At 48.3% G+C, this 26,465-nt stretch overlaps 1 protein-coding gene across 1 annotated transcript in view; it reads left to right on the top strand.

Moving 5' to 3' along the window:
• The window catches only part of YY1 (YY1 transcription factor), a 30,375-nt gene extending 10,180 nt beyond the window's left edge, over positions 1-20,195 (top strand). Inside the window, exons 2-5 of the mRNA XM_088475383.1 lie at positions 8,179-8,341; positions 10,257-10,317; positions 17,424-17,582; positions 19,367-20,195. Coding sequence (XP_088331509.1) covers positions 8,179-8,341; positions 10,257-10,317; positions 17,424-17,582; positions 19,367-19,549 — 566 coding nt within the window. The 3' untranslated portion in view covers positions 19,550-20,195. The remainder of the gene's footprint in view (positions 1-8,178; positions 8,342-10,256; positions 10,318-17,423; positions 17,583-19,366) is intronic.
• The last annotated feature ends 6,270 nt before the right edge of the window (positions 20,196-26,465 follow it).

The raw sequence follows: 26,465 nt of genomic DNA, 5'->3' as shown, positions 1-26,465 counted from the left end.
TCATGTCATTGTCAGGATGTTCCTGGAGCATACACAGACTAGGAGGGGAGAGTAAGCAGGAAATGGGAAACGTCCTCTAACAAGACTTTACATATAAAATGTGTCGCTCGTTATCCTGAGCACTTCTGTACGAGGCAGAGTAATGTTAGCACATTTGTGGCCTTGCTCTGCCAGCCGGTACATGACGGGGTCACTCCTACTGGGTTCAGGTCTTCCCTTTTGCCATCAGTAACCACCTGTTTATGTACCCCTCCTACTGTGGCCTGTATTCAATTCGAGGCGAAAAGTCGAGATCCGCAAAAAAGTATTGCCGATTGCGACTCTTCGCCAGGCGAAAGCTTATCTCCGTATTCAATTGCCAACGCTTTTCGCGTACGCAAAAACGCAATGCAGTGTAATAGGCATTGGGACAGCCCCCCCCCCCCCCCCCCCAAAGAATAACTGCGTTAAAAAAAAAAAAAAACCTTTGAAAAAGGGCAAAGTGTGGGTACAAACATAATGAGTAGCGAAATAGACTCTCGTGGGGTCTGCAGGCATGGGTGCGGTGGTTTTTTCATTGCAGGTGTTAGCTGAAGGTGCGTTTTTTACATTCTTTTAACTTCACTTAAGCAACTTATATATATGCTAGCACCCATTTTCAAAGACGCTAATTAGAGGCAATTGTGCGAACTTAATTACCCCAAACTGTTTCATTGGGGCTAATCGGGCACTACTACATTAATTCTCAGTGTTTTCTGTATCTTTTTGGGGGGTTCAGGCTGATTTCCCCGATTCTGACACCATTTTTCGCCTGTTCTGACATGGCGTATCTCCGTTTTTTGCGTCTTTTGGAATTGATTAGGGCGAATCGCGGGTACACGCACTAAGTTTCCGCGGCTAAAATACGCAATGTAGGCAAAGTCCGGCAGGCGAAAATGTATCGCGGGGGCGAAACTAATTGAATACGGGCCTGTGTCATTGTCACTAGTGGGTTCATACATCGGCACCTGGAACTGCTTGCTCCTAGCTATGTGTGGTCACGCTGCTGCAGTGCTTCCTGCGCGGGGACCACTATTTCCTCACTCGCCGCTTACTTTGGAACAGTCCATGTTGGTAGTGTGCAGAGAGCCAGTTCTGAGACACTGGGCTCAAACTCTGTAGAAGCATTCGGAGCTTCACTGGTAGTCACAGGGTACACGCAGATGCAGGTAGATGTTAGTTCCAGCAAAATATCCTAAAAAAAGACAATTATTCCCAATTGAAGGCATTGGGAATAACTAGCATAAAAGATCATCAGAAGTCAGATGTAACGAACCTCAAGAGGATATATAAACTAGGTTCTCAGAGGCTTTTATACAATAACTGCACACAATACAGCAGGTAGTTAGCCCAGGCCTCTTGCCTTTTTAAACCAGTTAAGATTGGCTCACATATCTGCAGGTTGTTTGTACACATATCCCCATAATCTCATCCATCTGGGGGCGCTGCTGACCATAGGGTGTATTGAGAGTATAGGTACAGTTATTTTAGCTGTTTAAAGTTCTCAGGTATAAAGCCCCTCCCTTCTAACCCATTCCTCATTTTAAAATTAAGTATTGAAGGAGTAGGCAGTACTGGTTAGTATCATTCCCAATTGTGAAGCCCAGTTTTCCTTAGTAGATAAGGGGCTTGGGTGTCATGGGTGTTAGATGTTCTGGTTAGAGCAGTTCGGCAAGTGTTGGATTTAAGAGATGTTGAGAACAAGGAAGATCTTTTAGGAGGTATGTTCAGAATTTACAGATTGAAGGAAAACAATCTTATCTCCTTCATCTTAATTATGTGATTTAATTGGGGAACTATCTTTAAATCCAGATAAGACATGACAAATATTCCATGTATGCGTTACCCCAAGGTGAGATTGCTAGCGGAGAGTGGTCGCCTAGGCTAGACGTTCCGGTAACTCGCTTATCCAAGGCCACCACACTTCCCATCCCAGGGTGGCCTCCTTAAAGGAGGGATCAGAAGACCGGAAGTGTGAGAGCATGGTAAAATCAGTTCATGTAGCCACAGGAACAGCTCTCAGGCCTAATATTTTATTTTAGACCAGATTCTTTAGGTGAGGCTGCATTGGATCTACTCTTACGGAGTTCAAATATTTCAGGGTCAGCTGTTGTGGTAAGGTGCATATTATTATGGTTGATATCTTGGAGCACAGATTCAGAAACAAATTTTTGGAAAGCTTTGGTCCCGAGTTAGATAAAAGAATTTCAGATTCCACAGGAGAGAACTGTTTTTGACCGGGAAACCTGTCCTGTTATAAGGCTACAGTTCAGGCCTCGTTCCAAGGTGGTTCTTTACAAGATAAGCTGACTTGGACAGGTAGGGAGAAGCCAGGAAAATGTGAGACGCCTAGACTCCAGGATAAAACCATATGACTGGAAGGGCATACACCCAGATGTCGCTGTGGTGGGTGCTTGTCTTTTGTCATCCAGGGATAAGTGGTGAAAGTCCCCTTCAGACCACTGGGGGTAACAATTAACATTAGAGAGAGGTTATATCCTAAGCCTCTCAGGTCCAACACTAATGGTGCATACACACGATCAGATTTTTCCTTCAGATATGAACGATAACGATTTAAAAGTCGTTCATATCTGAAGGAAAATCGTTCATATCTGACATGCCTGAACGATGGACGATCAACGATGTGCGTTCCCGATGGTCAGATAACGATATCTGACATCTGATGTGTTTGCAGTCAGACTTGGACGATTCCATTCATTTTAATGCAGTCAAAAATCGTTCAATCGTTCAAATCGTTCAAAACTTTGGTAAAATCGTTCAAATCATCGTTCAATCGTTCATCTGACAAATCTGACCGTGTGTACGCTCCATAAGAAGATGTTTTTCCACAAGATTGCCAAGAGAGTCTGGCTTTAGAGCAGTCATTCGTGTCTCTTCTAGCTCCAGGAGTAATTCCTGCACCAGAGAAGAATAAGACCCTGGAGTTTTGCTCCAATGTTTTCTAGTCCCTAAACCAGACGGTAGTTATCGAACAATCTTAAACTTGGTCTACACGCAAGGCATTATATAGACTTCTTCAAAATGGATCCATGAGATCAGTAATAAGCGTCATGGAGTAAACAAATTCTTGACATGCATAGACGTCAAGGATGTCTACATCCATGCGCCCATGAGGTAAGGACACCATTTCTTTTTACGGTTGAAGGGAGGGAAGGCGTTTTCAATTCAGGGCTCTTCCTTTTGACTGAGCTAAACTCTCTCCTATTTTTACAAAAGTCATTGCAGATATTGCCGGACTCATAAGATCCATGGGGAGGGGGGGGGTACAGATCGTTCCTTATTTTTACTATGTTCTTTCCAAAGCAGATTCAGATCAGTCCCTAAGGTTAGATTAATTTAACCCAGTCAGTTTCGATGGGCAATGGTGCACGCAAAAGTAATTGTTTCCATAAGTGTTCACTCGACCTAGAGAATGGGGATGTGGCCACGAGAAAAGTGGGCACATCTTTAAGACGCTTCCCCCCCCCCCCCCCCCCTTTTCATTACTTTTGGTGTGCCTGGCACTTACGAACATGCCGGGCTGTCCCCAAGCTCTACCTTCTATGTGAATAGATGCCGGGCGCATCTATTCACAGCGGGGACGCTATGCAGACTGACCGTTTTCGATCTTTATGATGATAAGAAGAGAGATTAGCAGGTATGAAAGCAGATTAGGTCCACAATTTATCAAGCCTGAGAGCTGGCTGTCCAATTCCACTAGACCAGTTGGGACCAGTGTGACATGGTTCTTCCGCAGAGCAGCTACGTCGGTGATCCTCTATTCATCCGTTTACTATAATCCACCGATTTTCATGAGTTTCCATTGGGGGGACACGGCTTCCTTTGATGGCACCTCAGCGCGACCGTTTCATTCACCTTGCCGTATTGGCCATCTTAGCCGTGTGACTCGATTACCCGGTTACAGAATTGGTCTCTTATTGGCCCCTTTCAGGGGAGAAATACAAATGTAAATCTGAAGAGCTCTGTTTCGTTAAAGAAATAGCTTATAGCATAGTACAATAACGCTGTATCTACGCGAAGATACATTTACCGAGTAGAAAAGTTCTACAGTATATAACAAGTAATATTAAACATCAAGCTTTATACACCGCTTTGCTAGATTGGACATTGGGCAGAGAACAAGCGTCGCATTTCACATTTTTATTCTTATGCCGCGTATCCACTAGGCGATTTAAATAAACGATTACGACATCGTAATTGTTCAATTGCGCACTATAATGTCGGAAACGACCAGCAATGTGCTCCCGCTGGTTGTTTCTGATATCAATCATCCCCTGAACATGCCAGTCATACTGCCGATAACTACAGATTGGGCTTGTTCGGGGGATGAGGGAGGGGTGCCTGCACTGAACGACATATTGTTTATTCAGTGTAGGCACTGCACATTATGAGGAACGAGTGTACGATTACAATGTTGTAATCGTACTGTCGTTCCTCTATCTGCTAGTGGATACGAACGTTTACACCCTGGAACAGAGTTTCCCAAACTCAGTACAGGTTTTAAGGATATTCATGTTTGAGCACAGGTGACTTAATCAGTACCTCAGTCATTTTGATGTAACCATCTGGACTCAAGCATGGATAGCCTTAAAACCTGGGCTGTAGTGGCAAAGTTTGGGAAGCTCTGCCCTAGAACATTAAGCAACAATAACATTTTGCTACTTTATTTTTTTATTCTACATTTTTCGGGGAGGGATTCAATTTTGGGCGCAGCGATAATGTTCGGCCAATGTAGCAATTCAGCTGTTTGGGCGCCCATTAATTATCGCGTTTTCGCACCCAATTAGACAGGTTTTAGCCACGTATAGCGGCTAAACACGCCACATGTCCTGGTTAAGGCGCCCAAACCATGGACTGTTTGCACATTTCTTCTCACCGCCTTAGGAGAGGGCAACCAGAAATGCTGGTGCCGGAAGCTGTTTGAATTGCTCGTTGGGCACCCTGCGCTGACAGCTGTCGGTTTTCAATAACTGAATCTCCCCCATCCTGTTGGTATATACCAGTCCTGTTATGTGCATTCATCACGTATCCTTTTTTCTTGGTTATATGTAAACTCTTGCTGCAGAAATGCATTCATATTACCGCATTACCATCAGCCTGGGCACCAGCAGTCGTTGGTGAGCGAACATATTTTCAATTCAATGTGTTAATAGTGGCGGGAAGGAGTTCCCTGAGCTATTCAATTCAGCGCGCTGTTAAGTCCAACTAAAGGCGCTTAAGTTAGAGAATGCTGGTCACCGTGCCTAAAGCTGGCTGTTTAGTTGTACTAACCGGCATTCTCCGACTAAAATGCCGGCCGCAAGGCCAAGCCAGAAAACATCTTTGCGGCCGGCTCTTTGGTCTGTTTTCTACTCGCACCCTTAGGAGGGTGCAAGAAGAAATTATTTAGTCGGGCTAACAGCGCAGTGAATTAAATAACTCCAGGAACACCTTCCCGGGGCTATTCCGCATCGTGCTGGATTGAATCTTCACCAATGTGATGTATTGCGCATATCGGCCATTTATGGTTGTGCAGGTATCGCACTTCCAAGGGAAAACTTTAGATGGACACGATGTGCAATTCCGGAATGTTTCATTGTATCCATGGCTTAGAATTGAATTCCCCCCATAGTTTGTCAGGGAGGTAATAGGAGTTCTCCAATCTAACCGGGCACAATATTTGAGATTTGCGGTTTCATGTACAGAGTACCTGTTGCGTTGGGCGTTCCACCCCCACCTACATTCCCATGGAAGAGAGCCCATAGAAGCATCTACCTGTGGTATGAGTGTGGACTGAGGCTGCCACAGGAGTGGACCTGTAGATATTTATCAGTAGTCTGCAGGACTCTTTGTACTACATAACATAGCAATCCTAAACATTTTTATCACTGGTCCTCTCGATGGGGGCAATTTCATTAGATGTGATGTAGAGGCGACGTAGAAGATGTGGTGTTGGCATGAGAATGCCTGCACCCTACAGCCATGGACAAAGTTTTGAGAATGACACAAGTATTGGTTTTCACAAAGTTTGCTGCTTCAGTGTGTTTAGACCTTTTTGTCAGATGTTGCTATGGTATACTGAAGTAAGATTACAGCATTTCATGTCAGGCTTTTATTGGCAATTACATTAAGTTTATGCAAAGAGCCAATATTTGCAGTGTTGACCCTTCTTTTTCGAGACCTCTGCAATTCTCCCTGGCATGCTGTCAATCAACTTCTGGGCCACGTACTGACTGATGGCTGCCCATTCTTGCCTAATCAATGCTTGGAGTTTGTCAGAATTTGTGGGTTTTGTTTGTCCGCCCGCCTCTTGAGGATTGACCACAAGTTCCCAATGGGATTAAGGTCTGGGGAGTTTCCTGGCCATGGACCCAGGAAACCCAAAATTTGGACCCAAAATTTCGATGTTTTGTTCCCTGAGCCACTTAGCTATCACTATTGCCTTATGGCAAGGTGCTCCATCATGCTGGAAAAGGCATTGTTCGTCACCAAACTGTTCTTGGGTGGTTGGGAGAAGTTGCTCTTGGAGGATGTTTTGGGACCATTCTTTATTCATGACTGTGTTCTTAGGCAAAGTTGTGAGTGATCCCACACATGAATGGTCTCGGGATGCTTTACTGTTGGCATGACACAGGACGAAGACTTTTGGAGGATGGCCTGGTGTCAAGAAGGGCAGTACAGAAGCCACTTCTCTCCAGGACACACATCAGGGACAGACTGATATCCTGCAAAAGGTACAGGGATTGGACTGCAGAGGACTGGGGTAAAGTTATTTTCTCTGATGAATCCCCTTTCAGATTGTTTGGGGCATCTGGAAAAAACGTTTGACCAGAGAAGGAAAGGTGAGCGCTACCATCAGTTCTCTGTCATACCAACAGTAAAGCATCCTGGGACCATTCATGGGTGGGGTCTCCACTTCAGCTGCCCAGATCTTAATCCCCCTGAGAACTTGTGATCAATCCTCAAGAGACGGGTGGACAAACAAAAACCCACTAATTCTGACACACTCCAAGCATTGATTAGACAAGAATGGGCGGCCATCAGTCAGTATGTGGCCCAGAAGTTGATTGACAGCATGCCAGGGCGAATTGCAGAGGTCTTGAAAATGAAGGGTCAACACTGCAAATATTCACTCTTTGCATAAACTTAATGTAATTGTCAATAAAAGCCTTTGACGCTTATGAAATGCTTGTAATGTTACCTCAGTATATCATAGTAACATCTGACACTTATGTAATGCTGTAATGTTACCTCAGTATATCATAGTAACATCTGACACTTACGTAATGCTGTAATGTTACCTCAGTATACCATAGTAACATCTGACACTTATGTAATGCTGTAATGTTACCTCAGTATACCATAGTAACATCTGACACTTATGTAATGCTGTAATATTTCCTCAGTATACCATAGTAACATCTGACACTTATGTAATGCTGTAATATTACCTCAGTATACCATAGTAACATCTGACACTTATGTAATGCTGTAATATTTCCTCAGTATACCATAGTAACATCTGACAAAAAGGTCTAACACTGAAGCAGCAAACTTTGTGAAAACCAATACTTGTCATTCTCAAAACTTTTGGCCATGGCTGTACATTGTGCACTTTGTCTCGCACCCCCGTATGAGTGCACAGGAATAGCATGACATGAGGCTACCGAATGTACTGGACATGTCCGCACTGCACGTAGCCTGTACCTCGCGCCAGAACATGTGATCTTTCGCTGCATGTAATTGAATAGACCTGTGTTAAATATTGTTTGTTTGCAGCTAGTTTAGGGGGCTGAATATGTCTTAAGTGGTACAAAATGCCTTTGTGGTTTTGTTGGCCTGTCAATAAACGGAATAATGTAATGAAATAAGGTTCTCTGTTTTATAAATGCAGCGGGTATGAAGGGAGAACATTTGGGTGGGGTTCACATTAGAATGTTTTTGGCCTGTACAGTTTACTGATAACCTCACAAGTGTAAGCTCTATAATCAGAAACCTTAGTGAGGTCACAGGCAGGGAGGCGCTGTGGGCGGCCTTATACACCACGTTTTGTGCTTATCATTGCTAAATGGCCCCTAAACCTTATTATCACGACACGACTCTTCCAAATGAACATTATTTGGGACTTGGAAATGACTCTTATTTGCTATAATCTTCCAGATGATAAGAAAGATATTGACCATGAAACGGTGGTAGAAGAGCAGATTATCGGTGAAAACTCCCCACCGGACTACTCTGAGTACATGACCGGAAAGAAACTGCCCCCCGGGGGTATTCCGGGCATCGACCTGTCTGATCCCAAGCAGCTGGCTGAGTTTGCAAGGTAATTGATTATAGGGAAAAGAAAGCTGTACAGACTGTCTGCCTTTTATTCAGGTTAATATTGTAGACTCTGTGCACTTCCTTTAGCCCTAGTAAAAGTGTGTTTAATGTCGATGGTACAAAAAATAATGTAAGCGAATAAACCTGTACACCTTCGCTTAGTGTAATTCTCAGTGTGGCCTGCAGAGAGCGCTCCTTACTATATAAGTGATTATGCTTTATTTAGTACATTGTACACTGCTGCAGTGAGGCTATGGGGACACCCGTTAAGGTTCTAGTCAAATCAATGACAATGCAAGGTCTAGTTTAATGTATATATGTGCGAGCTATTGGGTAGTTTTAAAACAGGGCTTGACAAATTTTTCTAAAACCTAGGAGCCAGGATGAAAGTGTAGGAGCTAGACCCTCCCTTCCCCCACTGCAGCATTACTGAGCACCTATGCCCCAGGCAACCACCCCCCATGGCCACACCACTAACTGGGTACCCCAGGTAAACCACCCTCCCATAGCCACATTATTGAGCAGCTAACCCGCCTCTCCAGGCAACCAACCCCCAGAAAGACCACCCCTCCGCAGCCAAAAACCCCTGGGCAAGCAAAGCCACCGCTGGCAGTGGGCGAACTAGAGGCTGGTGGGCCCAGATGCAAGAATATGCTTTGGTCCCCCCGTCTGCAGTGCCGCCAGTAGTGGTCCCCCCGTCTGCAGTGCCGCCAGTAGTGGTCCCCCCGTCTGCAGTGCCGCCAGTAGTGGTCCCCCCGTCTGCAGTGCCGCCAGTAGTGGTCCCCCCGTCTGCAGTGCCGCCAGTAGTGGTCCCCCCCCCCCCCTCTGCAGTGCCGCCAGTAGTGGTCCCCCCCCCCCTCTGCAGTGCCGCCAGTAGTGGTCCCCCCCCCCCCCTCTGCAGTGCCGCCAGTAGTGGTCCCCCCGTCCCCCCCCTCTACAGTGCCGCCAGTAGTGGTCGTCCGTCCCCCCCCCTCTGCAGTGCCGCCAGTAGTGGAAACCCCCCCCCCCTCTGCAGTGCCGCCAGTAGTGGTCCCCCCCTCTGCAGTGCCGCCAGTAGTGGCCCCCCCCCTCTGCAGTGCCGCCAGTAGTGGGCCACACCCCCCCCCCCCTCTGCAGTGCCGCCATTGGCTGCCACTCAAAACAAACACACAGCTGCCGTGCCGGCGCCAGCGGCTGTGCGTTTGTCAGTCACTGTGTAGCGACTACCAGCGGCCCGCATGGCGCTGCAGCCCAGGGGGCACATGGCACCCTGCCCCCCGGCCCAGCCCGCCACTGACTACAGGGCCCGGGGGTTGCTGAACCAAATCTGGTCGCCATGGCGACCTGGCCCCTGGGTTTTGTCGAGCCCTGGTTTAAACTATTCTAAGCAGGAAATTCAATGGGCGGCCGACAGAGCTATTCAATTGTTTTGCCGGCGGATGTGAGTGCAGCGCGGACCCCTATGCTCGTCACGCACAAATGCCTCAGGTTTAGAAGCGCAAAGTGGCTATACCTGTGCAAAGTCCTGGTTAGCGCTGCCCGAACACCTGACTTTTCACGGATTTCTGCTCGCCACCTCAAGTGGGCGCCCGCACAGAGCAACAATTGAATAGCTTTTTCCGCTGCCTATCACTAACTGGCGCCCAGACAACAATTGAATTCCCCATAAGTCAGAGACCTATCCGGAGACCTTTTTCTTTTTTTTTCCTGCAAGTCGCTCGCACTCCAAAGCCACAAAACCCAAAATACTATGAGCTGATACAACAGTCACAGCAGGGTAAGCCCTGGAATTCACCAAACTTCCCATAGACACCAAGCCCACAGGCTATATTCCCACCTACCTCCCAGATTCCCTGTCGCTTATTCGGAAGCGTTCTCTCTGCGGATTGGTTTCGCCCATTGATCACACTCCTTCATACTTTTTTCTTTTCTTAAAGAATGAAACCTAGAAAAATCAAAGAAGATGATGCACCGAGAACGATTGCCTGTCCTCACAAGGTGAGTGTATGGCACTGGCATGCCAATCTAGTATTCTTCTACCGTATGATATAAAGGTCACATCTCCCCTCTCCCATGAATAGTCTGTACGTCTGTTGGCTGAACCCATCGACACTGACTCCAATATGTCTCCTGTAATAGATGCACTGGGGCAGCTTTATATTGTTCTTGTGTGATCTCACGGGTAATTTAGGGTGGGTGCGGATAGGAGCATCAATGTTACAGCATAGGACATCACAAGGAGTTTGGGTATATCTCATGCATCTAGAACACAGGTTTTTAAACTCTGTCCTCAGGACCCCAAACAGTGCATGTTTTCCAGGTCTCCTCACAGAATTGCAAGTGAAATAATTAGCTCCACCTGTGGATCTTTTTAAAATGTGTCAGTGAGTAATGAGTACACCTGTGCACCTGCTGGGTGACCTGGAAAACGTTACCTGTGTGGGGTCCTCAGGACTGAGTTTGAGAACCACTGATCTAGAACCAAGTCAGGGTGTCAGAAGGATTGTGACTGCTATTAAATCAGACCGCTCATCAGCGAGAGCAGCAATTTGTTGCATAGAGAACATTCTGTACCTCTACCCATTTTACACCCCGATTCCAGCCTACATTCTAGTGATCCGCAACAGACCCGTGGTGCATGGAGGGGAGACTGTCTGAGACATGGTGCCATCAGTTGGTAGTTTCTTGCATATACTGTTACCCTGAACCCTCTGGTGGATGCCGGGAATGAAACACTTGATGGATGGGACATTATTATTAACATTTATTTATATGGCGCCACAAGTGTTCCGCAGCACCTTACAAAGTACATAGGCAAGGAAGCGAGCAAGCAACAAGTGACTTACAATGCAGGGCAAGGTTTATATACATTACTGCATTAGTGATCATAACACTCAAATAAGCAGCAGGGGCGCCAGCAACCAGGCGCTAGGTGCCCGAGTGAGGAGTAGATGACAGTATAAGGAGCAGCATGAGGTTAGAGGGCCCTGCACGTGAGAGCTTACATTCTAAATGGGCGGGGCAGACAAACAGGCGTGATACAGAGGGGGCAGACGGAGACTACAGCTGTGGCGGACTGGCTCTTATACAGAACTGTTCCCTAACATATTACACCAGGCTTCTTAGCCGCCCCACTATAGATTTATTATGGGCTTATCCCCGAAGTAGTCATGCCCGATATGCCACGCTGCAGGCAGAGATTTATGCCATTGCCTGTGGGTCACAGTTTTGGGCTACAAATAAGCAGAGACTTGATTATTTATTTCCCATACACCCCTGAGTGGGGTGAGCTGGGTATTCTGCCTTGGAACCAGTGAATGACCAGGGGCAGAAGGAGATTTTCTACTTCAGGGTCCATAGGGTATCCACAGGATACCTTGGGGTATAGGTGTGACATCAGTCATCGGGCACCAAAGAGTTAAGCTTTCAGCCTCCCAGGATGCACTAGGTCCCCCTCCTATACCCCGCCCCCGAGCCAAGGCATCTTAGTTTCGTTTGGTGCCCGGCCGTAGTCTGAGGCACCTGCTAGAGGGGGGCTTAGAAGAGCCCCTGAAGCTTTTTCTTCATGCATCTGTGGCTGCACATCTGGATGAACAGCATGGACAGTCAGTCCTGACGTCCATGCTGTCTTCCCTACACCCCGCCGGTACTGATCCGGGGATGCTGGTGGACATCTGGGGTCACAGCTACCGGTGACCCCAGATGTTCCGGACCATGGCCGGATTCAAGGGGGACAGAGGTAAGCAGCGGGGTCCCCGCTGATCACATGGTCCTAAGTCCCCAGGCAGGGGGGCTTCCTGGGGACTGGCTGCAGCGTGGAGCCAGGCGACCAACCTGCGCTTCCACTACCCCCTGGGACAGCGGACCGCAGCAGAGCGGTAGCGCTGCGGCGTCCCAGGGGTTAAATGCATGCCAGGGGAGTGCGCCTTCCCTGTCTCACAGCCGGCGCCTCCCCCGCTGCATACAGCCCTCTCTGCACTGTGCTGACTGGCCCTGTGTCAGCGCTCCTCCCCCAGGCCAGCCTTCTCTCTGCTCCTCGGTGGCCATCTTTTCTGAAGCATGGTGAACGCTGCTGGAAGCCTGCATTGGAAGCATCGTGGTCTGGGTCCCCCCGCATACCTCTCCTCCGCTGTAGTCAGGTCTGTGTATGCAGCGCTGTGTCCTACCAGGCCCTGTGTCTGTGTAGTTGAGTGATCAGCGCTGTTAGTGCAGGAATTGTTATTTCTCTGCATTGTATGTGACTGTGCTAGCGCTGCTGCCTGTAACTTTTTTTCTAAACTGTCAGCTTTATACTGTCCCTGTTTTTTCTGCTAAGCCCTTGCGGTGCGGTGCTGCAGGGTGGTCTCTCGCCTTTTAAATATATAATTGGTGAGAGGGGTCACATACGTGGTGCCATCATGTCTGAAAGTGATTTTCCCCTCCGGCTACAGTGTACTACATGTAAAGTACCGTTAGCGGAGGGGGAGGGTAGCGCGGAGGGCCTCTGCCGGCAGTGTTTGTCTATGGCGCGGCCTCTTACGGTTACTGCATCGGTACAGGAGCCGCCCTGGGCTTGTTTCGCTCAAGCGCTTACAGCCTTAGTGGGCCAGTTAGCTCCGCAGCCCGCGTTTACACCGATGGGTTTGTCCCAGCAGTCAGTGGTGTCGTCACCCATGCAGGGTTTCCCACGACAATTGGTGGTACCCCACAGTCTCCCTATTTCGCCGCTCCCAGTTTCTCAGGAGCCAGCGTGGGTTAACTCCCTGACGAGTTCTGTACAGCACTTGTCGGATGTGTTGCAAGGGGAGTCTGTGATGCGGCCGCATAAACGGCCGTTGGCGTCTCTGTCGGCTCCTTATGAGGATGACGAGGGGACGTCTGATGATGGGGAGATTCTGGATCCTTACGATCAGGAACCTCTCCATGCTAAGGACGCTGATGCTAAGTCCAAAGTATATATTCCTGGACTTATTCGGGCGGTCCGCACAGCCTTGGTGATTGAGGACGAAGTTCCCCCAGCGGCTAAATCTAAGTATGCCTTTTTCAAAGATGTGAAGGGCGATGCCACAGTCTTTCCTCTTTCGGGTCAGTTGGTGGACCATTTAGAGGAGGCGTGGAAACAGCCTGGCAAAAGATACCAGCCGCAGAGACGCCTGGCGGTGGCTTATCCGTTCGCGGATAATTATTTTGCAAAGTGGGAATCCCCTCCACAGGTGGATTCTCACGTGACCCGTCTTGTCCGTAGTGCCACATTGCCGATGCCATCCATGTCCTCCCTTAAGGATGCTACGGACCGCAAGGTGGAGACCTGCCTGAAGTCCGCTTATTCCCTTGCGGGGGGGGCAGCACGGCCGGCTATGGCCATTTGCTGGGTTGCCAGAGCGATGGAGCGCTGGGTGGATTCATTAGAGGCTTCTTTTGATTCCGACTGTCCGGCCAAACAGGCGGAGTTGATTGGCAATCTCCGTGATTCGGCCACCTACATCAACGAGGCGGCCCTAGACATTAGTACTCTGGTGTCTAGGATTTCTTCAGCAGTGGTAGCTGCTCGTCGCACCTTGTGGCTGCGATCCTGGAAGGCGGACGCAGATTCCAAAAAGGGTCTGGAGGCGTTGCCGTTTACCGGAGAAGTTCTCTTCGGTCCGGATCTGGATAAGATTGTGGCCATGCTGGCGGCAGCCAAATCGGCTTGTCTCCCGTCGGCCGCTGCTCCTTCTGGTTCTGGACCATCGTCCTTTCGGTCATCTAGGGCTCAGGGCAGGCCCAAACCACAGTCGTTTCCTCGACAGGCTGGCCCTAAGAAATCGGTCAAGCCCCGGAAGCAGGCATGGAGTACCAGACGTCCGGCCCCCAAGCCAGATGACAAGCCTGCGGCCTGACTGTCCGGGCCTCCCTTTGGGGGATCCCAGGGTGGGAGGCCGCCTGCTGCAGTTCGCCCAGTGTTGGTCGACCACTACGACAGACACTTGGGTTCTGGAGGTGGTCTCCCACGGGTACGCCCTCTCCTTCCGGCACAGACACCCGGCTCGATTCTTCACCACGGGTCTACCATCAGACCGGAACAAGGCTACGGAGCTGCGGAAGGTATTGCACACTATGCTCCAGGCTGGAGTTATAGTGCCTGTTCCATTCTCCCAGAGGGGCCAGGGTTTCTATTCAAATCTTTTTTTGGTACAGAAACCCAATGGGTCGTATCATCTGATTCTCAACCTCAAAGCACTCAACAGGTCTTTGCGGGTACCGAAGTTTCGGATGGAGACCCTACGGTCCATCATTCTGGCGCTGGAACCTGGGGACTACATGGTGTCATTGGACATACAGGACGCTTACCTGCATGTCCCTATTCTTTTGCGCCATCAACAGTTCCTCAGGTTTGCAATCCGCAGCGACCACTTCCAGTTTCGGGCGTTACCTTTTGGCCTGGCGACAGCACCACGGGTTTTCACCAAGGTGATGGCGGCTTCTCTGCGGCTGCAGGGAGTCCGCATGTTGCCGTACTTGGACGACCTGTTATTGGTGGCAGCATCTCCGGAGCTCCTGTTACGCCACTTGGACCTGACCATTGCACTGCTGCAACGGCACGGCTGGCTAATCAACTGGCAGAAGTCCACTCTAATCCCGTCTCGGAGGATTCTGCATCTTGGAGCCTTATTGGACTCGGAACAGCAAAGGATCTTCGTGACGGAGGACAAGATCTCTGCTTTACAGTCAAGGGTGCGCAGTTGTCTGCACAGCCGCTGGGTGTCCCTACACTCGGCGATGAGGTTACTGGGCTCCATGGTGTCGGTGTTCGGCATGGTGGAATACGCCCAGTTTCACTCCAGACCTCTGCAGCACCTGATCCTGTCCAAGTGGAACGGGCTGCCTCAGTCTCTGAAGTCCCAGACGATTGTGCTCACCCCGGAGGTTCGCCTGTCCCTTGCTTGGTGGTTACGGACGACCCACCTCAACAAGGGTCGTCCGTTCTGGGTTCCAAATTGGGTCCTGTTGACAACGGACGCCAGTCTTCGGGGCTGGGGAGCGGTTTTGGGTCCACACTTGTTCCAGGGCAGGTGGACGCCGACAGAAGCGGAGCTTCCCATAAATATCTTGGAAATCCGTGCGGTCTTCAATGCTCTCCAGCAGGCACATCGGTTTCTCCAGGGCCACCCGGTACAGGTCCAGTCGGACAACGCTACCACCGTGGCCTACATAAACAGGCATGGAAGAACCCGCAGTCGGGCGGCTCTCGTAGAGGTGTCTCGGATCCTGGTTTGGGCGGAGCGCAATCTTCCGGCCATATCAGCGGTCTTCATCCCGGGAGTGCTAAATTGGGAGGCGGACTTTCTAAGTCGCCAGGACGTTCATCCGGGGAAATGGTCCCTGCACCCGGACGTTTTTCAACTGCTGGTGGACAGGTGGTGTCTTCCAGAGATCGACCTCATGGCGTCCCGGCACAACAACAAGTTGCCGGTGTACGGGTCTCGCACAAGAGACGAAGGGGCGTCTCTGGTGGATGCTCTGTCCGTCCGGTGGACGTTCCGGTTCGCATACCTGTTCCCTCCGGTCTCCCTTCTTCTACGGGTAATCCGGAAATTCAAACAGGAAGGAGGGACGCTCCTGTTGATAGCTCCCGCGTGGCCCAGATGGCACTGGTTCTTAGACCTTCAGGGTCTGTCCGTGGTCAGTCATCTGCGGTTGCCGCTACGACCGGACCTTCTGTCTCAGGGTCCTTGTCTTCACCCGGACCTGACTCGGCTGTCTTTGACGGCGTGGCTGTTGAGACGGCCATGCTGAGGTCCCGGGGGTTTTCCAGCTCTGTGGTGCGTACCATGTTGCGAGCTCGGAAACCGTCTTCCGCGAGGATATACCATCGCGTGTGGCATACGTTCTTCCAGTGATGTAGACCGAGAGGTTATGCACCGTGGGAGTTTCGTCTGTCTCGGATTCTCGCCTTCCTACAAGCGGGACTAGATCATGGGCTTCGCCTTGCTGCTTTGAAGGTACAGGTTTCGGCCCTGTCTGTTTGGTTTCACCGTAGGATTACTACAATCCCGGATGTGCGCACCTTTATGCAAGGTGTTGTCCGCATTCAGCCGCTCTTTGTTCCACCTGTGGCGCCTTGGGATTTGGCTGTGGTCCTGAGGGCTCTCCAAGGACCACCGTTTGAACCACTGGGCTCAGTGGATCTTAAATGGCTAACAGCTAAGGAAGGCTCATTCCACTAGGTCTGTGGGTCCTTCGTGGGCAGCTCGACGTGGTGCCTCTGCAGTCCAGATCTGCAAGGCTGCTACGTGGTCCTCTGTCCATACCTTCGTGAGGTATTACAGGTTTGACACCTTCGCCTCTCAGGATGCTTCCTTCGGGCGGCGGATTCTCCTTTCTGCACAGGAGCGTCCCCACCCTTAAAGGATACTGCTTTGGGACATCCCCAAGGTATCCTGTGGATACCCTATGGACCCTGAAGTAGAAAATATGAGATATGGTAAGAACTTACCCTTGTTATCTCTATTTCTACGAAGTCCATAGGGTTCCACAGGACTCCCGCCCTGTCGCACCTGTGCTGCAGATGGGCTTTGCTCTGGTCACCGGTTTTCCGTCTCCCTCTGGTGAGAATGTGATTCTTGTATGTGTCCAGATCTTTGTTCTCTCTCTTCCTTCTCCTCCTCCGGCCTATGGCTTGGTAACTAACTGAGATGCCTTGGCTCGGGGGCGGGGTATAGGAGGGGGACCCTAGTGCATCCTGGGAGGCTGAAAGCTTAACTCTTTGGTGCCCTGCGACTGACGTCACACCTATACCCCAAGGCATCCTGTGGAACTTTGTAGAAATAGAGATAACAAGGGTAAGTTCTTACCATATCTCATATTATCGTTGTCTATTAGTGCAGCGGCCTGGAAGATCGTCATACAACTGGATACACCAGTCACCTCATGAAGGGTAATAATAGTACCTTGGCCAAATTCCCTCAAATGGAGGTTTACATGCACCGATGGGAAATGACTGGTTGTCCTATAGCTTATGGCCAGTGCTTGGCTAGACTTTCAGGGTGTAGCACCATTCTCCCGTTAGCTGGTTTTCACTAACATTTACAAATGTGGGCAAAACCCATAAACTATAGCAAATGCCTGTTTTGTTTGTTTTTCAGGGATGCACTAAGATGTTCAGGGATAACTCTGCAATGAGGAAACACTTACACACACACGGTCCACGCGTACACGTCTGTGCAGAATGTGGAAAAGCCTTTGTTGAAAGCTCAAAACTTAAGCGACATCAGCTGGTTCATACTGGCGAGAAGCCATTTCAGGTATTTATCAGTCCCGCCGTACTCCAAGGTGCACATCTCCGCCCCGCTCTTATACCTCACTTTTTAATTCAGGCGTATTACCTATCGGCGTCATTCTGTGCCTGCACGTTGGGGGAGTAATGTTACTTATTGCTGTTTTTTAAAAATGTGAAAACTTCTGTTTTGATGGGTTTATTCCACTCTTATCAGCTGAGCTTTATTTCTCTCTGAATAAAAATACATGAAACTACTTTCCAATGTATCTTTTAGTAATGACGCCAAGTGACTTTTGCCCACTAATAGATCTGTATAGATGCGGCCAGGGTTGCATAAAATTGGATTTAAAATAAAAAACGGATTTATTTGATTTAAATCAGTTTGTTTTGTTTGTTTTTTTATTTAAATGGGATTTTTTTTAAAAAAAAAATTTTTTTTTTAAAGTAAATGTTTTACATTTTAAAATGTTTATTTAAAAAAAAAATTACCAAAAAAAAAAAAATCGATTAAATCCGTATTTGATTTTTTTATTTTTTATTTATATTTTTTATCCAATTTTCTGCAACCATGGATGCAGCGCATGGGAGGAATCACAGATGGGATACGGGAGGGACCACAGACAGGGTCGGATGACCATAAATTCCCCACCTGCCATCATTTCATTACTAATGGAAATAAATCTAAACAAAAATATAATTTGATGACAACTGTTCATGTCCCTGAAAGTGTTTCTTCCATTATGATCATAGCGACATTTAGAGCATTTTATAAAGGAGAGTTGAAGTGTAATACAGCTATATCCTTTACAGAAGGAGGAATGGTCTTAAAGTAGTCCTTCCACTGGTCTTAAATCTAAGAAACTACAATTTATTTGTTTTGTAGATTAGCGTATTGGTGGAGCAGCCATTTATTTCCCACCATGTATCTTTCTCCCTCATGACATGATTTGGTTTCTGGGTTATAAGCCGCGCTGCTAACAAAACGCTTGTGATGGTTAATTCGTGTGGTCACTGTACCTACCATGTTCACACTATGGCGCAGTGGTCTTTAGCATTTGTTTAGTGGGGGGGGGAGTAACACAGGCTTGCGTGATGGCTTGCTATCTCTGTGCAAAGTGGTATCGCCACATTAATTTGTGGCGGTACTTTCTTTTAGTGTTGTGTTCAGGCTTGGGTTCTGTAGGGAGCTAAACAATCGCTCTTATGGAGGTTAATTCGCTTTAACGTGAAGGTTTTGGCCTGGGATACCACATAAATATTGCGCTTTACGTGGCTAAAACCTGGTGGCGCTATAATGGCTGCCCAAAACGATTAAATTGCTCTGTCGGGCATCCAATGAATTTCTGCCAGCAAAAAAAAAAAGCAATTCAATTCTCCCCATGGTGTCGGAGGTTTCTGCTCCCTATGGTTTTATGGCCCCTATTATGATCCAGCATTGGCTGCCTTTACCTGACCATCAATTGCCTGAGAACGTGAGTGGAGAAACACTTAGTGTAGGTCTACTTGGCATCACCTTGTCGTCTACCTTCCTGTTCTGCTCCGAGATATCTCACTGTCCCACTGGCAGCGGGTTTTCCATGTAGCGTAGAGTGGAGACCTGTTATGGCTTTGTGTAGTTTACACACTCGCCCACTGTCATTGACCATACAGTGACTTGATGGTGGGGTCAAATGCAATGGATTAAATGTGCGTAAATCTGTGACCGGTCCATTTTTATACAACCTTTTAGCTATATGTGGCACATTTGATGTTACGATAAAGGCGTGTAATCGCTTCTTGTACTGTTTTTTTTTTTTTTTTGTGTTCCAGTGCACATTTGAAGGCTGTGGAAAGCGATTCTCATTGGACTTCAATTTGCGTACTCACGTGCGGATTCACACCGGAGATCGGCCCTACGTTTGTCCCTTCGATGGCTGTAATAAGAAATTTGCTCAGTCGACCAATCTGAAATCTCATATTTTAACACACGCTAAAGCCAAAAACAACCAGTAACAATACAGAGATGGAAAGACGTCTTACCCTAAGTGGCATCTTTACAGGTGTATGAGGAAAAATACGCCCGCCCTTTGTACATGGTTTCCAGGAATTCATTTTAAAAGAAGCCTACTCCTCTAAGAGACTGTTTTCATAAAGTACTGTAGTAAGCTATTGAGAGGAAACAACTTTACTATTCAGTGCTTAAGATGCTCTTTTACCCCGTTATCCAGTTTTCAAGTGTTTTTTGTTAAGTGTACACCCCCCCTTCCCCTACGCCAGCAACACCCTGCAGGAGAGACCGGTCCCTCGTCTCACATCAAGACTTCCTGCCACCATATCCGAGCTCTGACGTCTCCACACTTATACATAAACGCTCACCTCTTCTGGAATAATTTTTTAATTTTATTTTTTATTTCGTATTTTCCAAGTGTGCATATTGTACACTATTTTGGGGGGGGGGGATATGCTTAGTAATGCTACGTGATTAATTTTGGAGGTTGATAACTTTTTTGCTTGCAGTAGATTTTCTTTAAAAGAATGGACAGTTACTGTACTAAATGCATACTTCAAAAGTATTTTTCCTGTAAGAAAAAAAAAAAAGACCGAAAAAACAAAACAAAAAAAAATTGGAAAAAGAGAAAAAAAAAAAATCTTTATAATAGGTTTTGTTTGCTATCTTTATTTTGGTTGTAATTTTTTTTTTTTTTTTTATGTTATCACACTTTGTATAATTGTACCGTATATAGCTGTAATGAAATCATGTAGCACCAAAAAGTAGATGTGATTTAAGGTAGTGTTTATGAAATCCATTTTAGTCACTGTTTTTTTGTTTTTTTTTTTGTTTTAAGGGGGGGGGGAGGGGGTCTACTGCCAGATACAGATGTTCATTGTTTTTATTTGCTTAGGTCATCTGCAAAAATTGGTGCTCCGTTTGTAGAATGTAATTTATAGACCCTGTTTTTAATTGCTCGCCTCCGTGTCCAGCGGAGACGGCCAATAAATTGTCACGAAATAAGACATGACCTGTGGTAACAGAAGCGGCCTGGACAAGCCAGTAACCTCCCCTCACAGCTCCCAAAAGCCACCTAACGTGATGGATTCCGACAATTCAGCCTTTTCCTGATAACCCGGCTTTTAAAGTTCTATCATTCAGTTGGGTTTTTGTTTCAAAATTGATAATTCCTCTATTTAAGTGTCCAAGTTCCCCGGCCCTTGCCTGCAATTCACACTATAGTAGTTGTTAATGACAATGTCCGTATGTATCACAAACTTCTGTCTATCCACTGTACAATCAGTATGACGGTATGCGAGGGGCTGCTAGCAGTGGATGATGGGGTTCTAGATCCCAACCAATTTGTGTGTTGGGGTTTGTTGTTTTTTTTTTGGGGGGGGGGGGGGGGGGTTGTTTGTTATGAGTTCCAGGGAGCAGCAGCTGCATGACGACCTATCTCTTCTCTCCTCACATCCTAAGTTTTACCGAACATATCTCTTCGTTTTGGAGAGCGGTTTATCCAGCATGCGACCCGCTGCCTGGGTACTTGGTTTGTTCTGCAATGTTGGTCGTAAAAGTTTCCTACCTGTGTGACTTGGACACCAGGCTTACTTTTTGTATTTTAATACTGTAAATACATTTATTTCCCAAAATAATTTCAGTTTGTATATATATTATTATTTTTTTTTATTATTTTCTTTAGCGTTTGCCAGCGGTGAGTTCCTCACTAGTTTGTGTCGTCCTGCTATTCCGTTGCTGTTTTGCTGATACTTTATGGTCTGTTGGCTTTTGCAGAGCTGGGAATTTTATTGAACCTGGTTAATGATGTTTTCTGCCCAATCACACAAGCTGCATAAACTTTAACCATTGGTTTATTTTATCATATGAGTCAAGTTTCAATTAATCATGACATTAGTGTGTAGAATACTGTTTTTTTTTTTTTGCACTGATGTGTTGTGGGTAGCGCATAGAAGCAGTGGTCACATTAAGCTTTGTACAAGCGCACGACACCAGGGGCTTCTCCTGTGCTAAGTGGAGGGGACACTTGCGTCCAACCTCAAAACCCTACTTTAGGTGGATTATTGCTCTCACCTCAGGAGGGTTTGAGCAGAAATCTGCAATAAGTGCAGCCTTGGAGCAATTTAATAGTTTCCAGTCACTTTAGGGCTATTTCACCAATGCTAGTTTTCACGGGCTGCCAAAAAAAAAAAAATGGCAATGATTTTGTGCCATGTGTGATGGTTTTTTTTTTCTTCTTCTTCTTCCAATCTTTAACATTAAAACCGTGGACGTCAGCCATCCATGTCAGAGGATATTTCCGGCTGTAACACGGTGACCGTGCCGCCTGAAAGGACCCTCTATTTACGTCAAGAATTCACCTTTTTTTAAAAAAAAAATTTAATTTGCTGCTGTTGAAAAGCGGCGTGTGTGAAATAGCCCTTAGGGGACATATCGAGGTTCTGGAGACCATAGCACTGTTACTACAATTCTGCTCTTGTAGAAGGAGATGCTGTCTGGTGTGTAAACACACTTACCCCTCAGCCCCCTACCTGTGGTTCTAAGAGGCTCTCCTCACTGCACCCGGCAAGCTGCACGGCAGACCGGGCAAAAGCATCCATGCCCACAAACCATCTCACTAAGCATTCATTAGTGCTCCATTGTCCAGGCTCGGCTACATGTTCATACCTTGGAGAGCTTTGTTTACTATAATCATACAACATTATTGTCCAATTTATATGCTACCGCTCTGTAATCCAGCTGGAGCTATGCAGACCGTACATCAGTGCCGCGATTTCCTGAATCCAATCTGTTGTTCAGCCACCAAAATCCGCTGATCTGTGGACATGGATGATCTACGGTCTGTCTGCGGATTGGGGGGTGGGGGGGGGGGGGGGGGGAGAGAGAGAGGGAGAGAATGTATGTTAAAAATACCTGACTCTGTTTCCAAACGTTTTTGGGTCAGGATCAGTGACTCGAGGATTCTCTGGAGGATACAAGAAAAAGCAAAACTTATTTCCAATTCAAAGTCCAGTCCCATCCACCGATGACACTTTAAAACCAGTAGACCAAAAAAAAAGTGCTTCCCAGGGGAACCCAATGTATGGTGACATAAATAGATGGATATTAGTGATAGCACAAGCTGAATTAAATGCACTCAGGATTTCCACAATACAGAGGTTCATCCGAGAATACCAATGCTGGGTACACACGTAAAGATTTTCTGTCCAACTAGTGGATTGGTTGGAATGAAAATCTGGTAACGTATGAAAGCAAATGACAATCAGCAATTTGCTCCCAAACGCCGCAAAATGGCCAAAAACTGTTGTTAGAACAAATTGTTTAGATCAAACATTTAACAAACTTGTCTGACGCCATTTTCATCTGTTTTTCTGGCATTTAGGAGCAAATTGCTGATCATCAGTTACTCCCATACATTACCAGATTTTCATTCCAACCAATCAACTAGTTGGATGGTTGGACAGAATATCTTTAGGTGTGTGTCCAGCATAAGTCTACTTCCAGTGAAATCCAAACTATCCACTTAATACTTTGGGCTGTTGTGAAGTCCCATTTAGCAGGCCCCAGCTAACAGCTGGTTTTTGTAAGGAAAATCAGGGGACTGGAGAAGATACCTGCTGTGGTCCATGGACATAGATCCAGGGGGTGCTTAATATGTACGGGTATCCGATTATGGCCCGTATTCAATTAGAGGCGAAAAGTCGGACAAGTTTTGCCTGTCCTGACTTTCTACCTGTTTTAGAGGTGAATACTTTTCATGCGCGTTTTCGCCCTATTCAATTCCTAAACGGGTGAAAACAATGCTGGGCGAATGCAGAACAGGCGGAAAGTACAGTCAGATTGGGGAATTCAGTCTGTACCCCAAAAAAAAAGATGCACTAACACGGAATCAATGTAGATGTGTACTAATAGCCCTAATAAGTGTTTGGGGTACTTAAGTTTTTTAAATTGCTTCTTATTAGTGTCTTTGCATAAGTGGTGAAGAATGGCAGAAAGCTGTATATTTTTTTGGGGGGGGGGGTGAAAACGAGGAGTCCAGTCAAATTTGGGGTACTTAAAAATGGGTGTTCGCATATTTTTATGTCTCTATAAGTGAACTTTTACAAAAAATTCAAAAACACACCTGCGGCATGCACCTGCAATCCTAAACACCTGACCCCTCCTTGCAGACCCACAAGAAGTCTATTTCGCTAGTTTCTACTTCAGGGTCCATAGGGTATCCACAGGATACCTTGGGGTATAGGTGTGACGTCAGTCGCAGGGCACCAAAGAGTTAAGCTTTCAGCCTCCCAGGATGCACTAGGTCCCCCTCCTATACCCCGCCCCCAGGCCAAGGCACCCCAGTTTAGTTTGGTGCCCGGCCGGAGTCGGGTGCACCTGTTGGAGTGGGGGCTAGAAGAGCCCCTGAAGCTTATTCTTCATGCAGCTGTGGCTGCACAACTGGATGAACAGCATGGACAGTCAGTCCTGACGTCCATGCTGTCTTCCCTACACCCCGCCGGTACCAGAACGCCGGTACTGATCCGGGGATGCTGGTGGGCGTCTGGGGTCACAGCTAGCGGTGACCCCAGATGCTCCGGACCATGGCCGGATTCAAGGGGGACAGAGGTAAGCAGCGGGGTCCTGCGGTGGGTCCCCGCTGATCACATGGTCCTAAGTCCCCAGGCAGGGGGCTCCCTGGGGACTGGCTGCAGCGTGGAGCCAGGCGACCAACCTGCGCTTCCACTACCCCCTGGGACAGCGGACCGCAGCAGAGCGGTAGCGCTGCGGCGTCCCAGGGGTTAAATGCATGCCAGGGGAGCGCGCCTTCCCTGTCTCACAGCCGGCGCCTCCCCCGCTGCACACAGCCCTCTCTGCACTGTGCTGACTGGTCCTGTGTCAGCGCTCCTCCCCCAGGCCAGCTTCTCTCTGCTCCTCGGCGGCCATCTTCTCTGCAACGCATGGTGAACGCTGCTGGAAGTCTGGAAGGAAGCATCGTGGTCTGGGTCCCCCCGCATACCTCTCCTCCGCTGTGGCTCAGGTCTGTGTATGCAGCGCTGTGTCCTACCAGGCCCTGTGTCTGTGTAGTTGAGTGATCAGCGCTGTTAGTGCAGGAATTGTTATTTCTCTGCATTGTATGTGACTGTGCTAGCGCTGCCTGTAACTATTCTTCACTAAACTGTCAGCTTTATTACTGTCCCTGTTCTTTCTGCTAAAGCCCTTGCGGTGCGGTGCTGCAGGGTGGTCTCTCGCCTATTTAATACTTAATTGGTGAGAGAGGTCACATACGTGGTGCCATCATGTCTGAAAGTGATTTTCCCCTCCGGCTACAGTGTACCACGTGCAAAGTACCGTTAGCGGAGGGGGAGGGTAGCGCGGAGGGCCTTTGCCGGCAGTGTTGTCCATGGCGCGGCCTATTACGGTTACAGCACCGGTACAGGAGCCGCCCTGGGCTTGTTTCGCTCAGGCGTTAACAGCTTTAGTGGGCCAGTTAGCTCCGCAGCCCGCGTTTACTCCGATGGGTTTGTCCCAGCAGTCTGTGGTGTCGTCACCCATGCAGGGGTTCCCACGACAATTGGTGGTACCCCACAGTCTCCCTATTTCCCCGCTCCCGGGTTCTCAGGAGCCAGCGTGGGTTAACTCCCTGACGAGTTCTGTACAGCACTTGTCGGATGTGTTGCAAGGGGAGTCTGTGATGCGGCCTCATAAAAGGCCGGTGGCGTCTCTGTCCGCTCCTTATGAGGATGACGAAGGGACGTCTGATGATGGGGAGATTCTGGATCCTTACGATCAGGAACCTTTCCATACTAAGGACGCTGATGCTAAGTCCAAAGTATATATTCCTGGACTTATTCGGGCGGTCCGCACAGCCTTGGTGATTGAGGACGAAGTTCCCCCAGCGGCTAAATCTAAGTATGCCTTTTTCAAAGATGTGAAGGGCGATGCCACAGTCTTTCCTCTTTCGGGTCAGTTGGTGGACCATTTAGAGGAGGCGTGGAAACAACCTGGCAAAAGATACCAGCCGCAGAGACGCCTGGCGGTGGCTTATCCGTTCGCGGATAATTATTTTGCTAAGTGTGAATCCCCTCCACAGGTGGATTCTCACGTGACCCGTCTTGTCCGTAGTGCCACATTGCCGATGCCATCCATGTCCTCCCTTAAGGATGCTACGGACCGCAAGGTAGAAATCTGCCTGAAGTCCGCTTATTCCCTTGCAGGGGGGGCAGCACGGCCGGCTATGGCCATTTGCTGGGTTGCCAGAGCGATGGAGCGCTGGGCGGATTCATTAGAGGCTTCTTTTGAATCCGACTGTCCGGCCGAACAAGCGGAGTTGATTGGCAATCTCCGTGATTCGGCCACCTACATCAACGAGGCGGCTCTAGACATTAGTACTCTGGTGTCTAGAATTTCTTCAGCAGCGGTAGCTGCTCGTCGCACCTTGTGGCTGCGATCCTGGAAGGCGGACGCAGATCCAAGAAAGGTCTGGAAGCGTTGCCGTTTACCGGAGAAGTTCTCTTCGGTCCGGATCTGGATAAGATTGTGGCCACGCTGGCGGCAGCCAAATCTGCTTGTCTCCCGTCGGCCGCTGCTCCTTCTGGTTCTGGACCATCGTCCTTTCGGTCATCTAGGGCCCAGGGCAGGCCCAAACCACAGTCGTTTCCTCGACAGGCTGGCCCTAAGAAATCGGGCAAGCCCCGGAAACAGGCATGGAGTACCAGACGTCCGGCCCCCAAGCCAGATGACAAGCCTGCGGCCTGACGGTCCGGGTCTCCCCTTGGGGGATCCCAGGGTGGGAGGCCGCCTGCTGCAGTTCTCCCGGTGTTGGTCGTTCACTACGACAGACACTTGGGTTCTGGAGGTGGTCTCTCACGGGTACGCCCTCTCCTTCCGGCACAGACCCCCGGCTCGATTCTTCACCACGGGTCTACCATCAGACCGGAA

Source organism: Taudactylus pleione, unplaced genomic scaffold (genome assembly GCF_031769625.1).
Source record: "Taudactylus pleione unplaced genomic scaffold, aTauple2 ptg000171l, whole genome shotgun sequence".
In the NCBI taxonomy this organism is placed as follows: domain Eukaryota; kingdom Metazoa; phylum Chordata; class Amphibia; order Anura; family Myobatrachidae; genus Taudactylus; species Taudactylus pleione.
Note: the sequence above shows the minus strand (reverse complement) of the source record. Positions and strands in the feature narration are given on the sequence as shown.